This window comes from Oncorhynchus tshawytscha, linkage group LG13, assembly GCF_018296145.1.
Source record: "Oncorhynchus tshawytscha isolate Ot180627B linkage group LG13, Otsh_v2.0, whole genome shotgun sequence".
Classification (NCBI taxonomy): Eukaryota; Metazoa; Chordata; class Actinopteri; order Salmoniformes; family Salmonidae; genus Oncorhynchus; species Oncorhynchus tshawytscha.
Genome location: NC_056441.1, coordinates 50,946,153 through 50,961,549, shown reverse-complemented (window position 1 = coordinate 50,961,549; position 15,397 = coordinate 50,946,153). Strand labels below are relative to the sequence as shown.

The window sequence follows — 15,397 nt, the reverse complement described above, 5'->3', positions numbered from 1 at the left end:
TGGATAAAGATACAAGCCTATGTTTGTTCTGACTTTACGAGAGCCACACCACAGATGGCATAATGTTGCCTCACAACATGATGAGCCAGGTCATTTTCGGTCTATCTGTGTGTAAAACTCTGTTTCTCAGGATCGGTCAGCTCATTTGCTTTCACGCCATTCTCCCCTGGGTGGGCACGGTTGGAACCATGATTGATTTTGGAATGTAGAAAGGGAGAGAGGGAGAAGAAACAGTAGAAGACCATGGGGAAATTACGGCAGAGCTTGGTGGACCTAGAATTAAACAGCATAATTAATCAAGCAAAAAACAAGCACGTACTGTAGCTCATACATTTATTATTTGCATTTTTTCCACTTCAGGAAAATGCAATCAGCGCACGTGTTGGGACCAACTAATACACGCACACGACAGTTAGGCCAGCCACCCATTTTGATGGACCACTGACCCCTAAAGGTGCCCCTGTATCAGTTCGACTTAATGGTTTATTTTCACATTAACCTCTTCACTCTCTCCCCCCCTCATGACATGACTTCCAACGTGTTGTTTGGTCTTTACTATTATGTTACGTTCCATTTGCACATTTTACACATAAAGGCATTGGCCTATTAGAAAACAGTGGAGGTTCTCCAGAGGAGGAAGCAAGGGCCATCCTAATCAGTGAATTTCATCAAAATAAAAATGGTGAAACATTAAAAAAAAGTGATCCTTTTGAGATAAAACTATACTAAATATATTCACATCAACAAATAACTGATTAAAATGCACTGTACTGCAACGAAGGTCAACAGTAGCCTCAGCAGCACCCTCTAGGGTAGCACCATGGTGTACCCGGAGGACAGCTATTTTCCGTCCTCTTCTGGGTACATGGGTCATGGTTCTCACACCCTTCCATAAACTTACACAGTAATTATGATGTAACGATGTTCGTCTGAGGAAGGTGTGGACCAATGCGCAGAGTGGTAAGTGTTCATGTTATTTATTGGAACAGAAACACTAAACAAAATAACAAAGAGAGTGAAACGAAAACGAAACAGTTCCCCCCCCACTTAGGTGTCGCCTCTGCCTCTGCTATTGGGCCCCGGACTGAAGACCCTCGTGACTGAGGGCGCCTCTGGACTGAGGGGCGCCTCTGGACTGAGGGGCGCCTCTGGACTGAGGGGCGCGGAGTGAAGGGTGACTCTGGCACTGAGGGGCGCCTCTGGACTGGCAGCTCCGGGGCTGCGATTCTGGCAGCTGCGGAGTGAAGGGTGACTCTGGCAGCTCCGGAGTGAAGGGTGACTCTGGCAGCTCCGGAGTGAAGGGCGACTCTGGCAGCTCCGGAGTGAAGGGCGACTCTGGCAGCTCCGGAGTGAACTCTGGGGCGACTCTGGCAGCTCCGGAGTGAAGGGCGACTCTGGCAGCTCCGGGGTGAGGGTGAAGGGAGACTCTGGCAGCTCCTGACTGACGGGCGCCGGACTGAGGCGCCTCTGGGAGGGCGCCTCTGGAACGATTCTGGCAGCTGCGGGGAAGGGTGACTCTGGCAGCTCCGGAGTGAAGGGCGACTCTGGCAGCCTGGCTCTGGCAGCTCCTGACTGGGGCTGCCTGACACGGGCGGCTCTGGACCCACGGGCAGGCTGCCACCGGACCCACTAGGCTGAGGAGCCCTACAGGAGGCCTGGTGCATGGAGGAGGCACCGGATGAACCAGGCTGTGGGGGAGCACTGGAGCTCTGGTGCGCAGCCTTGGCACCCCTCCTCCAGGCTGGATGACCACTTTAGCCAGGACCCTCCAGAGTACAGGCACAGGTTGAACCGGGCTGTGGGGAAGCACTGGAGATCTGGTGCATACCACTCGCACCTCTCCCTTAGGCTCAATGCCCACATTCGCCCAGGCACGAGCAGAGCGCAGGCATAGGGCGAACTGCACCTTCCCAGCGCCCAGGAGACACAGCACGCAGCGCCGGCGCAGGATATCCTGGGCCGAAACGGCGTACCGGAGACCAAACACGCTGAGCTGGCACAACACGCCCTGGTTGGATGCCCACTCTCGCATGGCACTTGCGGGGGGCTGGCCTATAGCGCTCCGGTCTATGAGCGCGCACGGGCGACACCGTGCGCTTTGCCGCATAACACGGAGCCTGACCAGTACTACGCCTCTCCCGGTAAGCACGGGGAGTTGCCTCAGGTCTCTCGTGCCTGTTGCGCTGCCTTACCTCATATCGCCGCCGCTCAGCTTTCGCTGCCTCCAGTTCTTCCTTCGGGCGGCGATATTCCCCAGCCTGTGCCCAGGGTCCCTTACCATCCAATATATCCTCCCAAGTCCAGGAGTCCAGAACCCTTGTTACCACGCTGCTTGGTCCTTTGGTGGTGGGTAGTTCTGTAACGATGTTCGTCTGAGGAAGGTGTGGACCAATGTGCAGCGTGGTAAATGTTATTTATTGGAACAGAAACACTAAACAAAATAACAAAGAGAGTGAAACGAAAATGAAACAGTCCATAAGGTACAGCAACACAAAACAGAAAACAACTACCCACAAAACCCATGTGGGCAAGAGCTACCTAAGTATGGTTCTCAATCAGAGACAACGACAGACAGCTGTCCCTGATTGAGAACCCTACCCGGCCAAAAACAAAGAAATACAAAAACACAGAAAAAAAGAACATAGAACACCCACCCTAGTCACACCCTGGTCTAACCAAAATAGAGAATAAAAAGCATCTCTATGGCCAGGGCGTGACATATGATGACTTACGGAGGATGTCCTCCAACCTATCAGAGCTCTTGCAGGATGAACTGACATGTCGATCCAATCAAAGCATCAGAAAATGAATCTAGTACTGAAAGCCTAAGCTACAGCTAGCTAGCACTGCAGTGTATACAGTGTGGTGAGTTAGTTGACTCAAAGAGAAAGACAATAGTTTACGTTTTGACCATATTCATCTCTTCAAAAATGAAGGAGAAGCAGGAGATAGCTATATTTCATTGTATTTTGATCTTCTTCTAGTTCACCTTCCAGTTACTTAGCTAATGCAGCTAATTTAGCCTAATCAACAACCTGAATCAAACAGAATGGAACGCTATTTATGTTAGCTAGCCGGCTAAGGCTATCCAACACTGCAACTCCTCCAAGTCAAGGTAAGATTTTGGTTTTATTAATGTATTGCCACCGGGTCAATAACTGCTAAACTGCTTGCTGTACACTGCGTGATTGTAAACATGGACTGTATTGTGGGTTTAAAAACGTGTTCGTTCTAATAGCGAGCTATGTTGACTATGAAGTTAGCTAATATGGTGACAATGATGTAGCGGTTAGCGGTTGTGGTATGAAGGTTTGGCTTGGAGAGGTTTTTTCGCCTGGTCAGAGACAGCTGAAGTCCACAAGCGAAGGGAAAAGGTGAGAGAAGGAGAGCACGTAAATGCGAGAAGGAATTACACAACAAGCAAAGTGATGATGCTGTATGTGGCTGCTATGAAAATGAACTGTGTGTGCAGGTGATCAGGGGTGTAGTCCGCCGATTCTGTTGCAAAACGTTTCATAAATGGAAGCAAACAGAATGAAAGTGGGATGGACCAACCTGAATTTGTCTAAGAGAAACTCTTGTTTTAGTTGCAAAACGTAACGCTTTGCAAGTGTTTGGACTAATGATTACACCCCAGATCAGCGAGATGCAGACAAGTGTTCAAGATGGTATTGAATGTTGAGTTGAAGTCAAACGTTTACATACACCTTAGCCAATTAAACTCAGTTTTTCAGAATTCCTGACATTTAATCCAAGTAAAAATTCCTTTTCTTAGGTCAGTTAGGATCACCACTTTATTTTAAGAATGTGAAATAATATAAGAGATAATGATTTAATAGAGCTTTTATTTATTTCATCACATTGCCAGTGGGTCAGAAGTTTATCTACACTCAATTAGTATTTGGTAGTATTGCCTTTAATTGTTTAACTTGGGTCAAACGTTTCGGGTAGCCTTCCACAAGCTTCCCATAATAAGTTGGGTGAATTTTGGCCCATTCCTCCTGACAAAGCTGGTGTAACCGAGTCAGGTTTGTAGGCCTCCTTGCTCACACACGCTTTTTCAGTTCTGCCCACAAATGTTCTATAGGATTGAGGTCAGGGCTTTGTGATGGCCACTCCAATACCTTGACTTTGTTATCCTTAAGCCAATTTGCCACAACTTTGGAAGTATGCTTGGGGTCATTGTCCATTTGGAAGACCCATTTGCGACCAAGTTTTAACTTCCTGACTGATGTCTTGAGATGTTGCTTCAATATATCCACAAACTTTTCCTCCCTCATGATGCCATCTATTTTGTGAAGTGCACCAGTCCCTCCTGCAGCAAAGCACCCCCACAACATGATGCTGCCACCCCCGTGCGTCACAGTTGGGATGGTGTTCTTCGGCTAGCAAGCCTCCCCCTTTTTTCTCCAAACATAACGATGGTCATTATGGCCAAACAGTTATATTTTTGTTTCATCAGACCATAGGACATTTCTCCAAAAAGTATGATCTTTGTCCCCATTTACAGTTGCAAACCGTAGTCTGGCTTTTTTTATGGCAGTTTTGGAGCAGTGGCTTCTTCCTTGCTGAGCGGCCTTTCAGGTTCTGTCGATATATGTATAGGACTTGTTTTACTGTGGATATAGATACTTTTGTACCTGTTTCCTCCAGCATCTTCACAAGGTTGTTTGCTGTTGTTCTGGGATTGATTTTCACTTTTCGCACCAAAGTACGATCATCTCTAGGAGACAGAATGTGTCTCCTTCCTGAGCGGTATGACGGCTGCGTGGTCCCATGGTGTTTATACTTGCGTACTATTGTTTATACAGATGAATGTGGTACCTTCAGGTGTTTGGAAATTGCTCACAAGGATGAACCAGACTTGTGGAGGTCTACAATTTTTTATCTGAGGTCTTGGCTGATTTCTTTTGATTTTCCCATGATGTCAAGCAGAGGCACTGAGTTTGAAGGTAGGCCTTGAAATACATCCACAGGTACACCTCCAATGGACTCAAATGATGTCACTTAGCCTTTCAGAAGCATCTAAAGCCATGACATAATTTTCTGGAATTTTCCAAGCTGTTAAAAGTCTTAACCGACTTTCCAAAACTATTGTTTGTTTAACCAGAAATCTGCGGACTGGTTGAAAAACGAGTTTTAAATGATTCCAACCTAAGTGTATGTAAACTTCTGACTTCAACTGTATCACTGTCTGCAACTTTGATTAGTCAAATTTGTCTCTAGACATATGCACCTACTTATAAATGTTAAACAAGGCTAGGTTGTAGCAACCTCATGATGGGTAGGCCTATATGGCAAATTCATGTATTATTTAGTAGCCTAAACATATCGATGTTACATTAAGCTGGGTGAATGGAATATGAATGACAGTCATCCAATATGCTGTAACAGAAATGTGTCCATCCTCCTTAATCTTAATCGGCACTGACTGCCACTGGAATTTGACAAGTGTCCATGACCCCTCTTGCTGCCACCACACATAAACCCTCATCTCCCATTAACGTGTACATCCATCCAACCATCTCACTTTCAGCTTGTCAATAGGGCCCGTTCCCAGTGAGCGCCGTCATCAATCGAGGTATCAATACCGAAATACCACAGTGACCCAGACAATCAATGCCCACCTCGGGGAGAGAGAGGGCACCAAAATGCATCAATGAGAGTGATCGGCCCCAAGTCAGGCACGGACAGCGCTATTGATAAGACCATTTCCACCTGTAGGGATGGGAGCGCGTGAGCCGGAGAGGGCCGCATCTGAATTCAATACCCTCAGCAGCTTCGAGTGAGCACCAGAAAGACACGGATGAACGGAGATACGTGCCTCGACTGATCATAAGAGCAGTCGGTCCAGAACGAAGAATCTTCTCTCTGTTTCTCCTCCACTTTCCCCATAACTTTTCAATCACACCTTGTGGCATAAAACAACGGTACGTATGCTTATACAATGACTGTCTTTTTGTGTATATTAAAGTAGGTTATGTATTCTTTATCTCTGGAGTGAGCATTGTGCACAGGGCCTATCTGCTTCTTTTGCAGTTTTCTGGGTTGAACTTCACGTTTCATGGTGTGAGAGAAGTGGTCAAGGTTTAACGTCAAGATTCGAAATCTGATATGGGCCGTATTAAATTATATTGATCCCAATGTGCGGTATAAAGCGTTGTCTCCGAGTTAACACCCAAACATCGGCCCACGCACTCCTGTCTCATAGGGTATAATGCTCAGAAGCAATGGGACATACTATCTAAACGTGTGACAAGGAAGCCGCCCAATGGTAGCCTTGTGTAAGCGCAGCACAAGCCCGGTAGTGAGCGTAGACCAATTACCGGTATATATACCTGTGGTGCGCGGGTCAGCTGTTTGTTCATCCGCAACCGCGGGACTATTATAAAATTACAATCTGAGGCCAGCTATAGCCTGCAATCAAATACGGCTATAGCCTGCAATCAAATACATAAACAATCAAAGTAAAAGATTTTCGGTGCAAAATGTCCTGAATACATCAGTTTGACCGGTTTTAAGGAAATACAAAGCTCTGTAAATGACCCAACATGTTTCGGATAAGATTTCAGTTTTGGCTTGGAAGCATATTTGATGTGGTTGAAATACTGTCAGCTTTTATGATGCGGATAAAGATAGCACCTCTACAGATGGTATCTAACTGAGCATTTGCAGTCTCAAGATGCAGAAATAAAAATCATATTTCTCCACACCTCTTCCTGAGTAAACATTTAGCCTACATTTGGTGTATAATTTTACTGCAAGAAATGCTGAATTCTGATGTAGTTCAAATTAAGGCTATCTGAAAGGTTAAAGACCTACAGTCAAGTGTCCAGATTTTTAACCCACATGAACTATAAACTACAGCTACCTTGATGTGCCATAGACCTATTTGAGGTCTTGTGACTGTCGAATTCGTATAGTTCCTCACTCACACATAACACATAACATCGCCGGCACTGCTATCATCCTCTTTCACCACTTCACCAAATCTTTCCCAAACATTACTTTTCTGATCCTCCCTTCTCTTTATTTTAAACTCTCAACAAATAATTAATGAAGACACACTGTTTTGCAATGAAGCTCTACAGTAGCCTCAACAGCCTTCTCTGGGGTAGCATCATGGTGTAGCCGGAGGACAGCTAGTTTCCATCCTCCTCTGGGTACATTGACTTTAATACAAAACCTAGGAGGCTCATGGTTCTCACCCCCTTCCATAGTCTTACACAGTAATTATGACAACTTCCGGAGGAAGTCCCTAAACATCCTCCATCCTATCAGAGCTCTTGCAGCATGAACTGACATGCTGTCCACCCAATCAAAGGATCAGAAAATTAACCTAGTACTGAAAGCATAAGGTACTGCTACCTAGCACTGCAGTACATACAATGTGTTGAGTAGTTGACTCAAAGACAGACAATAGTTGAACAGTTTTGAACAAATTAATTTCTTCCAAAATGAAGGAGAGCAAGAGAGAGAGACAGCAAGAGAGTTGTTTAGTTGTCTTTTTTCATTTTCACTTACTTAGTGAACTAATACAGCTAGCTAGTTTAGCTCAAAGAGAGAGTGGTGTTATGTAAGCTAGCTGGCTATGGCTATCCAACACTGGAACTCTTCCAAGTCACAGTAAGCTTTTGGTTTTATGAATTTCTTGCCACCGGGGCCTGCCGGTGTAACTGCTAAACTGCTTGTTATACACTAAACTGCATGATTGGAACAGGTTTACTAACATGTTAGTTCTAGTAGCTACGTTGACCATGAAGTTCGCTAATATGGTGACAAGGAAGTAGGCTGTGTGTAGTGGTTATTGGTTGTGGTAGTTTTTTTTTTGTTGCCTGGTCACAGACAGCTGTGGTGTTGTGCAATTAATCCACAAGTGAAGGGAAAAGGTCATAGGATGAGAGCACGTAGATGTGAGAAGGAATTATACAACAGGGAAAGTGTATGTGGCTGCTATGAAAGTGAACTGTGCTTGCAGGTAATTTTATCCAATAGAAACTCTCGTTTGCAACTGTTGGGACTAATAATTTCACCCGAGATCAGCTAGATGCAGGCAAGAGTGTGCAAGGCCGTATTGAATTTGTCACTGTCTGTCACCTTGATTACTAAAACTTTTCTCTCAACCGGTGCACCTACGTTATAAACTTTCATTTGTAGGCTAGGGTATAGCAGCCTCATGATGGGTAATAGGGAAAATGTTAGTATCATGTAGTAGCCTAAACCTATTGATGTTACATTGGGTGAATGGAATATGAAAAGAAAGGGAAAGGGGGATACCTAGTCAGTTGTACAACTGAATGCCTTCAACTGAAATATGTTTTCCACATTTAACCCAACCCCTCTGAATCAGAGATGTGAATGACAGTCATCCAATATGCTGAAACAAAAATGATCTTATCTTAAATGGCACCGGCCGCCACTGACTCCAACATTGTCCCTTTTTGTCTCAGTGGATTGACATGAACTGTTTCTGCCTGTTACCAACAGCATTTGGTGATTGGCTTGTAGGCTATTAGGGCATGTACAGTTAGGCCCTAAAGCTTATGCACTAATGCCAGATAGCCTCAAATGATGAAAGAAAACCCTCAATGTAGCCTATAGATATAAATTGCACAATAATGATACATTTACGGATTTTTTTAAAGGTATTGTTTTCTCTTTATTCAACCTGCCCGCCAGCCAACCGCCCTTCATCCACACAATATTTAATGACCTTAAACCTGGCTGCCCAGCGTATAAAACCATGGGTTTTGAGTCAACCTGTGCATCACTAATATATAAATCATTGGTGTGTAGGCCAACAGATGGGTAGGTATCCGCTGTTTTCCTTTTGAATGTGGTCAAATACATGTACTTTACTCTCAAAATCTAACTATACTGAACAAAAATATAAACGCACCATGCAACCATTTTACAGAGTTACAGTTCATATAAATAAACCAGTCAATTGAAATACATTCATTAGGCCCTAATCTATGGATTTCACATGACTGGACAGGGGTGCAGCCATGGGTGGGCCTGGGAGGGCATAGGCACACACACTTGGGAGCCAGGTCCACCCTCTGGGAAGTCAGTCCCAGCCAATCAGAAGGAGTTTTTCCCCATAAAAGGGCAGAAATACTCCTCAGTTTCATCAGCTGTCCGGTTGACTGGTCTCAGATGATTCTGCAGGTGAAGGAATGTGGCGGTCCTGGCCTGGCTTAGTTACACATGCTCTGCGGTTGTGTGGCCGGTTGAACAAACTGCCAAATTCTCTAAAACGACATTGGAGGCTTATGGTAGAGAAATGAACCTTCAATGCTCTGGCAACAGCTCTGGTGGACATTCCTGAGTCAGAATGCCAATTGTGCGCTCCCTCAAAATGTAGACATCTGTGGCATTGTGTTGTGTGACAAAACTGCACATTTAAGAGTGGCCTTTTATTGTATCCAGCACAAGGTGCAACTGTAATTATCATGCTGTTTAATCAGTTTCTTGATATGCCACACCTGTCAATTGGATGGATTATCTTGGCAAAGGAGAAATGCTCACGAACAGGGATGTAAAATTGGAGGATTTTGTGCGTATAGAACAATTCCGGGATCTTTTATTTCAGCTCATTAAAACATGGGACCAACACTTTACATGTTCTGTTTATATTTTTGTTCGGTATACATTCAATCTAAATTATATTTCCTGCTGATAAGTGGTCTAGGTAAGAAACCTTAGCATCACTGTCCTTGTCTCTCTTTGTGATTACTTGATTGGTTGAAACCAAAATGATTAAGTCCTATCCAGACCTCCAAAAATGAGGAGGGGAGTACTAGACACCACCTCTATTCTAACCGAGTCCCTATACCCTGATCATTAATGCGATGGTGGCTCCATCTCAAGGTCATCAAACCATCCACGGCTCTCCCTTGACACCCCCTAAAGGTCAGAGGTCAGTCTTGCTGTGTGCTCATGGGGCTGCCCTTTTCAGTCCCAATCAGCAGCTCTTTTTCCCAGCGCCAGAATGAAGAGACGCGTGACAAAGGTCATAGAAATGGATTTACTTTGCATTTGACTGGATGAAAAGGTCAGAGGAAGGGCACCCCAAAATGGCACACAACCCTGCAACCTCACGGGAACTAGGGGAATTGCTGTGCCACTGTGACCTCTAAACAGACCCATCATAGGAAGAGACCAGTAGTGGAAAAAGTACCAAATGGTCATACTTGAGTAAAAGTAAAGATACCTTAATAGAAAATGACTCAAATAAAAGTGAGTCACCCAGTGAAATACTACTTGAGTAAAAGTCTAAAAGTATTTGGTTTTAAATATACTTAAGTATCAAAAATAAATGTAATTGCTCAAATATACTTAAGTATCAAAAGTAAAAGTAGAAATCATTTCAAATGATATTAAGCAAAACAGACGGCACTATTTTATTTTTTTATTTTTATTTATGGATAGCCAGGGGCACACTCCAACACATCATTTACCAAACGAAGCATGTGTGTTTAGTGAGTCTGACAGATCAGAGGCAGTAGAGATGACCAGGGTGATCTGTTGATAAGTGTGTGGATTGGACCATGTTCCTGTAGTATTCAAAATGTAGTATTCAAAATGTAACGAGTACTTTTGGGTGTCAGGGAAAATGTATGTCGTAAAAAGTACATTATTTTCTTAAGGAAGGTAGTGAAGTAAAAGTAAAAGTTGTCAAAAAGTATAAATAGTAAAGTACATAGTAAAAGCTACTCTAGTGTTCTAGGCAGTTTTCATTGGGAAAGGTCACTTGACTACACTAGAAGATGATAATGATTAAACAACTGTAGAAAACTACTTACTCAGGCCCAATGCCCCATGAGGTCCATAAGGCCATCAATGACGCCGGCTTCTCCAGCGAACTCGACATACATTGGGCAGTTTTCTGAATTTCATTCCAGGAGTAGCCAGTCTTTCTGTGGAAATAAGTTGTGTTAATTCCTTTCATTCATTCGTCCATTCATTTCCAGAAAGCTGTGGATGGTTTGATGAGTCGGTGGGTTTGCACAGACAGACAGGAGGCAGGTTTTTACAAGATTGATTTATTAACTATAATACAGGTCATGTAAGGCCTTGCTGTATACACCATTCCTATTGAGACAAATTACCATACTCTTAGCAAATAATGACAGCATTTTTTCTGTTTATTTTTGTACTTTTTTTCCCTCCAATCTTTTATACAGGTTACATTTTTTTCCATCATTACATTTTTTAAATCTTCTTGTCTTTAAATACTGAGAGTGGTCGAGCCCCCTCCCTTGCCTGGGCAAAAAAATCATGCACTATACTGGGCTGGTCTCTTCACCATTCACAAAATTGTTTTAAAAAAACGTTTATTTTTATTATTTTTTATTATTAAAAGAAAAAAGAAAAACAATTCTATCACCATTGACTAAAGGGCAAAGTGTTAGACCCCCTAACATACAGATAAACAACCATTTGAATATAGTTTGCTTGTTTCTCATTTTAACTTAACAGACCACCTGTCACCATTGTTGCAAAGAATAGAAGAAAAAGGAAAGCGACGGAGCCACAAGATCGCAGAACAAACGTCACATTTTTAATTACCATTGTTTTTTAGCCTCCATTTGTCGCTTTGCCTCCTCTCTCCCCCACCCTTTTTTTGCACAGTCTTTGGCTGCCTCACAGTCTGTTCAGTATTAACACATTGATATACACAGGGAATACCACTGTCCGGCATTCAAAAGTACCAAAGTTTGCCCCCCCCCATCTCCCAAATAATGATCCCATTCACATCTCTCTCGCTCTCGGTCTCTCTCTCTCTCTCTCACTCTCCATCTGTGAAAAGTAAACGTATAGCTAGCTAAGGGGATAACTGTGGTCAGGTCCAGGTCACATTAAGTGGGGGTAATGACCGTGAGGAGAAATGCAGTCTCCGCTCTAAGCCACGTGGTCTTTGTTTAGGGTCGAGTTACACTGACGTCTGGCTACTACTGACAGCTCAAATGACACAGACACGCCAACATGTCATATAGGTAGTGTATACTGTGTATACTGACGGGAGATCATTGGGTCGTCGTCAGGGTATAACTTCAGTGATTGGTAGGGAGGCCTGTCAGTCAAGACGATGGGAACTGGAGAGACGTGGAGACAGGCATGAGTGTGTAAAGCCGAGGGTCAAAATGAAACAAATTACATGACCTTGGTTTCACTCTTTCTAATGTGTGAGGAAACACACACACACACACACACACACACAGACACTAACGATCAAACAGGTTTCTATGACAACCACAGACAGAACCATGGAATTCCGCAGTCATCAACACAGATGAATAGACTGTCTGTTCTGCTCCATCCCGGAGCGTCTCTCTGGACCAGGGAACAGAGCCGTGTCAAAAGAGGGCAGGGATACCAAGCGGTGCCAACCAGGAAGTGGGATACCAATAAACATAGGATGGCACTGAGGGACTAGCAACACCATTGGCTGCGTTTCAATACTCTAAACTTGCTTCCTCATCTCATTTCCTTCGTGTGCATCCCGGTCACACTCAGCTGAATGGATGTGAACAGCTCTCCTGAGCCAGCCTCAGTACAACAACACATGACTACACATCACCAAGTACTGCCAACTAGCAGTTGCACAGCTGGACACTAGACTAGTCACTGGACTGTCTGCATCATGGACAGCTGACACGAACATCTATGTTGTCATACACTTCCTCAACACCGCACTCTGGAGAGTATATATCTGTATCAAAGTGCTGGCTGCCTAGCAACACAACAGATATGATCACCCACAGACTAATCTCAATGCAGTTCAAATGGCTTTCATCGTATAGACTCTCCATCTATGTTATATACAAAGAATTCCTATTGGGCTCAATATGTCCATTTGACTTGACATTCAACAGATAAATATGGGGGATTGTGCATGTAGAAAGATCTGTTACACACAAGGAGGGGGGATAGTGTTCCGCCCATGCAGTGGTGGGTGAGGTCATAGCTGCAGTAACTATGTTGTCCACCAGATGGCAATGGTGTGTTCTCAGAGAGGTGGCTACATGACTTCACAACGCATTAGACATGGTGAGAAAGTGTTGTCGCACTTCTCACTAAAGAGGCTCCCAAAAGTGCTCTGCAGTCTCTCAATCTCAATAAACTTCAGAGAGCTCTACACTGATGATTCTCCCGCTCTCTACCATATTAGAAGCATGTGCACGCACACACACACACACACACACACACACACACACACACACACACACACACACACACACACACACACACACACACACACACACAGAGGTCATGCTCCCATGTCTCTCCAGGCTTCCAAACCCCTCATGGGTAACAGGAGGAAGAGGGAATTCCCTGCCACCACTTCCCAATGCCTCCTGGGATCCTTAAGGGAATCGTTATGGCTGTTCCTCTCTGCATTCCGTGTCGAAGAGCCCTAGATGCTTTTCAGAGTCCAGAGTCCATAAAGTGCATCCCTGAATCCCACCCCTTCCTTATCTATCCTAATTCTCCCTGCCAGTTATTCCTGCCCTTCACAGAAAGCACAAGAGCCAATGAGAAGTAAGCATGGACATCTGACAGGAGGGACTTGCTGTGTGAGAGTGCATTCTGATCGGTCAGTCATCAACGGAACACTCTCCAAAACTGATCCACAGTTTGAAAATCTAAATGGAAGCATAGGGGGGAAAGAAAAAGGAAGGGTGGAACAACATTAAACATCCGGAAAGAAATGGGAGTGAAGATATCCTCTTTAATCAAAAGAAAAACAAGTCTTCCAGCGTTGCCTGGAGGCTCGGGGGCATGGGGTCAGAGAAGACAGAAAGGAACGGAGGAGGTCTCCCAAGATGCCGAGGGTGTGAGAGCACCCAAAGTTCCGTGCTCCAGCCTCCCTGCAGATCCAGTCAGTTGAGACTTTTGTTCTTGGCGTTATCTCTGGTTGTAATGGACACTGAAGCGGAGGAGGTGGGGGTTTAGGAATGAGTCTATTGAAGTGGAAGCTAGTCCATGTGGGAGAGGCGAAGCCTGCCTCTAGTCCATTTCCTGGTGACAATGGTCAAATAAATGCTGAGAAGCTACTGGTTAGGTCCTCCCTCCACATTGACCCAGGATCAACCTGGGGAGGACAGGGCAGTCACTGGCAATCCACAGCCCCATCGCGGTGAGTGGTGGTGAGGCGAGGAAGGTGGGGCACTGGGGAGTGGTTTTAGAGTCCAGCTAGAAGGTCCATATAGTTCATGTTCTTCCCACACTTCCCCCAAAGATACCCTGCCTAGCTACGGTCAGAAGTTCTGAAGTTTTTTTTTAATGTTTGGGGACAGACATGACACTTGGTGTTTCCCTGGGTGTTACTCCCTCACTGAGCCCAAATGACACGGGCTAGCGACACAGGGGTGTCCCGGGCGAGGCTCCAGTGGGAGGGCAGCAGAGTGTGTGTTGGAGGGGGAAGTACTCACTAAGGCAGTGGAGAAGGGGGCAGAAGAAGTGGTAGAGAAGAGAGAAGAGTCAAGAGACTACAGTGGTATGGGAGGACAAGTCGTGGCTCTTGTGGCTCAAAAGTTTCTCTTTCCCGCCCCCTCCCCTGAGTCATGTGTGTGTGTGTGTGTGTATATATCTTTAAACGCAATGGGGGGTTGGATAACCCCCTCTCCCAACAGTTTTTCCCTATATGTACTGCATCTCACTCACCTGCTCATCTTCTCTTTTGCTTTCCCTGTCCCTAAAACTCACTCTCTTCTCTATCCCTACATATTTCTCACCACCCCTTCAAAATCTCTCCCATTTAACGTTCTTCTCTCACCGCCCCCCCTCATACCTCCCTCTGAATCTCAAACTCTTTGCATCTCTCCCCCGCTAATCTCTTTATTTCCTTCCATCCCTGGCTCACAGCATGTGTTGTTCCGTGGGGGGTGATGGGGGTGCAGGGGGCAGCAGGGCCTGGATGGGGGACTGGGGGTGTGTGGCGGGGACATCTGGGTATGGGGTGGCCCGTAGTGGGGGATGACGGGCGGTGTGGCGGGCATAACGTAAGGGGCCGGGGAGGGTGTGAGGGACGGAGAGCTGTAGGCCAAGGAGGAGTAGGCCGAGGTTCCCCCGTGGGAGGAGAGGGTGGCGGTGGGGGAGGCGTGCCCGCTAGGGGTGTCAGACAGGGGCTGATTGTAGAAGAAGAAAGCACACTGGTGGATGAAGGACTCGATGATTGTCTGGTAGGTCCGCGTGGCCGTCAGGGCGTCCATTGTTGTGAAGTCGGGCCGCATCAGAGTGGGCCAAAAACAGATGGACAGATTCTCACTGGTCATCAGGTTCAAACGGTTATTCTGGCTCACCCTGAGGGGGGGAGAGAGAGAGAGAGAGAGAGAGAGAGAGAGAGAGAGAGACAGAGAGGAAAAGAGGGTTAAGGGAGAGAGACAGG

At 45.4% G+C, this 15,397-nt stretch overlaps 1 protein-coding gene across 3 annotated transcripts in view; it reads right to left on the bottom strand.

Moving 5' to 3' along the window:
• Window positions 1-11,032: 11,032 nt before the first annotated feature.
• Window positions 11,033-15,397, bottom strand: part of LOC112265084 (rho GTPase-activating protein 35) — a 93,030-nt gene continuing 88,665 nt past the window's right edge. For all 3 annotated transcript variants that reach the window (XM_042295876.1, XM_042295875.1, XM_024442124.2), the window contains exon 7: window positions 11,033-15,312. In XM_042295876.1, the coding sequence (XP_042151810.1) occupies window positions 14,814-15,312 (499 nt within the window). In that variant the 3' untranslated portion in view covers window positions 11,033-14,813. The remainder of the gene's footprint in view (window positions 15,313-15,397) is intronic.